At 37.8% G+C, this 4,553-nt stretch overlaps 1 protein-coding gene across 1 annotated transcript in view; it reads left to right on the top strand.

Annotated features, from left to right (window-relative positions):
* Window positions 1-4,553, top strand: part of Taok1 (TAO kinase 1) — a 137,807-nt gene that overhangs the window by 84,245 nt on the left and 49,009 nt on the right. Inside the window, exons 12-15 of the mRNA XM_023719843.1 lie at window positions 782-797; window positions 1,359-1,377; window positions 2,941-3,144; window positions 4,338-4,472. Coding sequence (XP_023575611.1) covers window positions 782-797; window positions 1,359-1,377; window positions 2,941-3,144; window positions 4,338-4,472 — 374 coding nt within the window. The remainder of the gene's footprint in view (window positions 1-781; window positions 798-1,358; window positions 1,378-2,940; window positions 3,145-4,337; window positions 4,473-4,553) is intronic.

Here is a 4,553-nt window from a genome sequence, read left to right as displayed (position 1 = left end):
CTGGGGGATTGAACCGCAGTCCCTGTGCTTTAGCTAAGCTTGTTCTAAGTAGGTGCTTTAGACCACTGAGCCATCTCACCAGCCCCAAGAATTTACTTTTTATATCAATAATTCCCAGGTTTTGTTTTTTTAACATTGGTTCTATCACAATAAGAAAAATTTATTTATTTAATCATACTCTGTTACTTGCTCTAAACCCAGCCACTTTATATAGTACACATTGGCATGATAAAAGCTATCTAGTTCGTCTCATGTTTCTTGGTCATTGAACTATTTTTGACTGATCATCCAGTTCCATGTAACATGCTTTTTTTGAAACCACTTGAAAGTTATAGACTCTGAAAGTTGACTATACTCACCCACAAGTCATTGGAAAGTTACTAAGCATTCTACTAGAGGAAGTGTGATTCATATTCCTTGCACAAGTTTCTAAAGTATTCATTTAAGGCCAGGCATAGTGGTACATGCCTATAATCCCAGCACTCAGGAGGCTGAAGTAGGAGGATCACTGTAAGTTTGAGACCAACCTTGCTACAATACTTGAAGGCTACCCTGAATATAGAGTGAGATCCTCTCGATAAACAGGTAATTAGGGGCTGGGGAGATGGCTTTGGGGCTGGGGAGATGGCTCAGTGGATTAAGTGCTTCCCTGGCAAGCGCAAGGGCCTGCGTTCAATCCCTGGTTCCACCCTCACACACACACAAAAAACCAACAACAAATAATTAACTTATATTGAGAGAAGCAAAGTTCAAAGTAGTTAACATATTACATAGATAAAAGCATTTTTGTTCAATTTGTAACTATGAAGTTCTGTATTGCCTTTTAGGGAGAATGGTAGTACAGATTTGAAATAGAAATGTTACAGAGCTTCCTCACAAGGAGATAAACATATAAAGTGTATTACATGTGTATTATTCCCTTTTTTTCCTCTAAATATTTTGTTTTTTGCCTCTTTCTGGATTTTTTTTCTGTTGCTTTCCAGTTAAGACAGATCATTTTGTATTCTGCTACCATGAACAATATAGTTACTTTTCTTTCTTTTTTTTTTGCAGAACTGGGGATTGAACTCAGGCCCTTGCGCTTGCCAGGCAAGCACTTATTTTGAGCTGTCTCCCCAGACCCTTTTCTTAGTTTTTTGATATCACTAAATAATTGATAAACTATAAAATACAGGACATACTATTTTTATTTTGCTTTATTTTATTCTTTTAGTTCTTATGATAGTCAGAAAATTGTCTTGTACAGTTTTGGATATGTGAAATATTTTAGTAAAGTTATGTAATTAATAAAATCTCATATAAATTAGGGACCTAAGAAAAGTCCCTTTATATATGTGTTTGTATTTATTAAATTTTAGTATGTCTTATAGAAGTCTGGTATGGTAAGATGGTGTTCTAGTTCCACTGCTAGATTACTTTAGGAAACATCCTTGTGATTATAATTGAATGTATATGTAATTTATAATTCTTAATTTATAGGAGAATAGGTAAGAACTACCAATAAGATAGCCAGCTGTGGTGGTGCATGCCTATAATACCAGCACTGGGGAGATTGAGGCAGGAGGATCATAGTGGGTTTGAGGCCAGCCTAGACTACCTAGTAAAACACTATCTCAAAAACAATAAAATAGCCGGGCATGGTGGCATTTGCCTGTGATCCCAGCACTTGGGAGGCTGAGCCAGGAGGATCATTGTAAGTTCAAGACCAGCCTGAACTGCATAGGGATCCTGTCTCAAAAAGGAAAAAAAAAAAAAAAAGGTGATATAAAATCTAAAGACTATATTTTCAGGAAAGAAAAATCTACTTTGTAAAAGCCTTCAATAATGAGTAAGAACCAAAAGAAGTATTTAAAGGATTTTTCCCCCCAGTATTTAGGATAGGCTCTACGGGGGTCTTACTACATGGATCAGACTCATAGTGAATTCTTCTGTTTTCAGCTTCCCAGAGCACTGGGATTACAGGTGCACACCACCATGCCCAGTCTCATTTGCCATCTCAGCACTCACGCCAGGGATCAAACCCTGGCCACTGTGCTCTGCCTAAGCAAGTAGTCTGCTGAGCTATCAGACTGGCCCTTATTTAATGGATTTTTAAATGAGTTTATATTAGCCAAGAGAGTCACTGAGAAATGAGCAAACTGCCTATCTCCATGAGATTTGTTATAGAAATGCTTTTCAAAAAATGTCAAGGAATTTAGAGAAAATGCTGTACATTGTGCAGATTGCCACCATATAAGTGGTAGAAGTATGCATTAGATCCTGGGTTCTATCTTTAGTTTAAGGGTGGAGAGTAACAGAAATCGCCCAAAACTGATTAATGGCTTTTTTTTCTCAGCAGTTGGGTATTTTATTTTTATTTATTTATTTATTTTTTGTGGAACCAGGGATTGAACTCAGGCCCTTGCGCTTGCCAGGGAAGCGCTTATTCCACTGAGCCATCTCCCCGGCCCCTTTAAGGATTTTTTTTTTTTTTTTTGCTCTGAATGCCCTCAGGGCAGGTTTGGCTGGCTTGAGTTGTGGGGATCAACCACAGCACCCTGAGCCTGATGGCTTTGTTGAAGCAGCCACTTAAAGAACTGAGCTAAGGGGCAGGCCCCCATCAGCAGTTGGGTTTAAAAAAACTTATTTACCTGTTTTGTCATTTGTGTTTGTGTTTCTATCAATAAACACTTGATGGGGCCAGGGAGATGGCTCAGTAGAATAAGCACATGCCTGGCAAGCGCAAAGGTCTGGGTTCAAATCCCTGGTTCTGCAAAAATAAATAAATAAATAAATAATAAATAAACATTTGATAAACTGGCAGGTCTCATCACATTAAGGGTATTTCTCCCAATAGATCTCTTTCTTTCTTGTAATTGTATACTAAGTGTTATGTATACTAAATGTTTTAATCAGGATTTTAGAAGAGTGATTATTTTAACCCAACCTCATTTTCCTTAGGAGCAAGATCATGGTGTTGGCAGGACAGGAACAGTGAATAGTGTTGGAAGTAATCAATCTATTCCCAGTATGTCTATCAGTGCCAGCAGTCAAAGCAGTAGTGTTAACAGTCTTCCAGATGCCTCAGATGACAAGAGTGAGCTAGACATGATGGAAGGAGACCATACAGTGATGTCCAACAGTTCTGTCATCCATTTAAAACCGGTGAGTATGGCAATTTCTGTGAAGAAATTTTGACTTTATCTGAATAATTTCAAAGAAGGAGGTTTTCTTGGAAGTTGAAATATTTTTTAATGGCAAAGGTCTTATTAACTCATTCAGGGCAAAACTACTTTTAATTTTTAGTCAAAGACAGTGGAGTCAGTCACAAAAAGATTATTTCTACAATTGGTTGCTACTTACTGACTTCCTCTTCAATTGATAAACTGATAAACAAGGAGAAGCACATTCTGTTTACTTGTTTGGTACTGGGAATAAAAACTAGGTCCTTGCACACACTAGGTCATCTCTGTACCACTGAGCAACATCCAAGCCCATTTCTTTAGTTCTTGCAGCCAGTTTTTTATTTCTTACTTTGGACAGATAGCAAAAATATTGTATTGTAAAGATAGTTTTAAGCTATAGTTCTTCTAAAACCTAAAAGCTCTTGAGTAGTTTTTACTAGTATTATTTAAAATATTGGGGAGCTAGGGAGATAGCTGAGTGGCATATATACCTGCCTGGCAAGCATAAGTTCAATCCCCAGTACCACAATAAATAAATAAATAAATAAATATATAAAATAAAATAGTGGGTATATGTCTCTGTCTCTCTCTCTCTCTCTCTCTCTCTCTCTCTCTCTCTCTCTCTCTCTCTGTCTCTCCCTCTCTCTTGTGCATTCCCACCCTTTTCTTGATGAACTTGAGATCCCATTTGTCCTCGAAGACCTTGAGCAGGTCTATGGCATGCCGCTGTTTGTATGGGGCAAAGCCGCACATCTCCTGGATCATGTTCTGCATGAAGTAGGTGTGTTTGAGGCATCCACGACATGAACTGTGCCTTGGTTTGCTCACATTCTTCACCTGTGGTCCTTGTTGAGGCCCACGCCCAGGGATAGCTCAGAGCCCTGGCTACTGTTGTTCAGTGGTTGTGGGTCTCTTTATTTTTAAATTATATCAAAACTTTCCTGTTTTGCATGTAATATGTAGGGTGTAAATCTAGCCATATACATTTCCTTATCCTGAGTGTATATTATTTCATACACAGTGGGAATAATTTCTCATAAGTCTGAGTATGTTGAAAATAAAACAGTGACGTTTCCCCCTTATTGTTTTTCTTTTTAAGTTATGCACATGAGATTTATTGAACAAATTATCTTAGGCACCTTATGTGTTTTTTCTTGTTTCTTTTTGGCTTAGGAGGAGGAAAATTACAGAGAGGAAGGAGACTCTAGAACAAGAGCTTCAGATCCACAGTCTCCACCCCAAGTGTCTCGTCACAAATCACACTATCGTAACAGAGAACATTTTGCAACTATAAGGACAGCATCACTGGTATGTGTTCTGGTCCTAGGGAGAAATGTTTTTCATGTTGAACCTAGCAGTTTATATGATTTTTTTTTTTTTTTTTTTTTT

The sequence above is a fragment of the Octodon degus genome, unplaced genomic scaffold, assembly GCF_000260255.1.
Source record: "Octodon degus isolate 3935 unplaced genomic scaffold, OctDeg1.0 scaffold00072, whole genome shotgun sequence".
Classification (NCBI taxonomy): Eukaryota; Metazoa; Chordata; class Mammalia; order Rodentia; family Octodontidae; genus Octodon; species Octodon degus.
The sequence above is the reverse complement of the archived record's forward strand: the minus strand, read 5'-3'. Positions and strand labels throughout refer to the sequence as shown.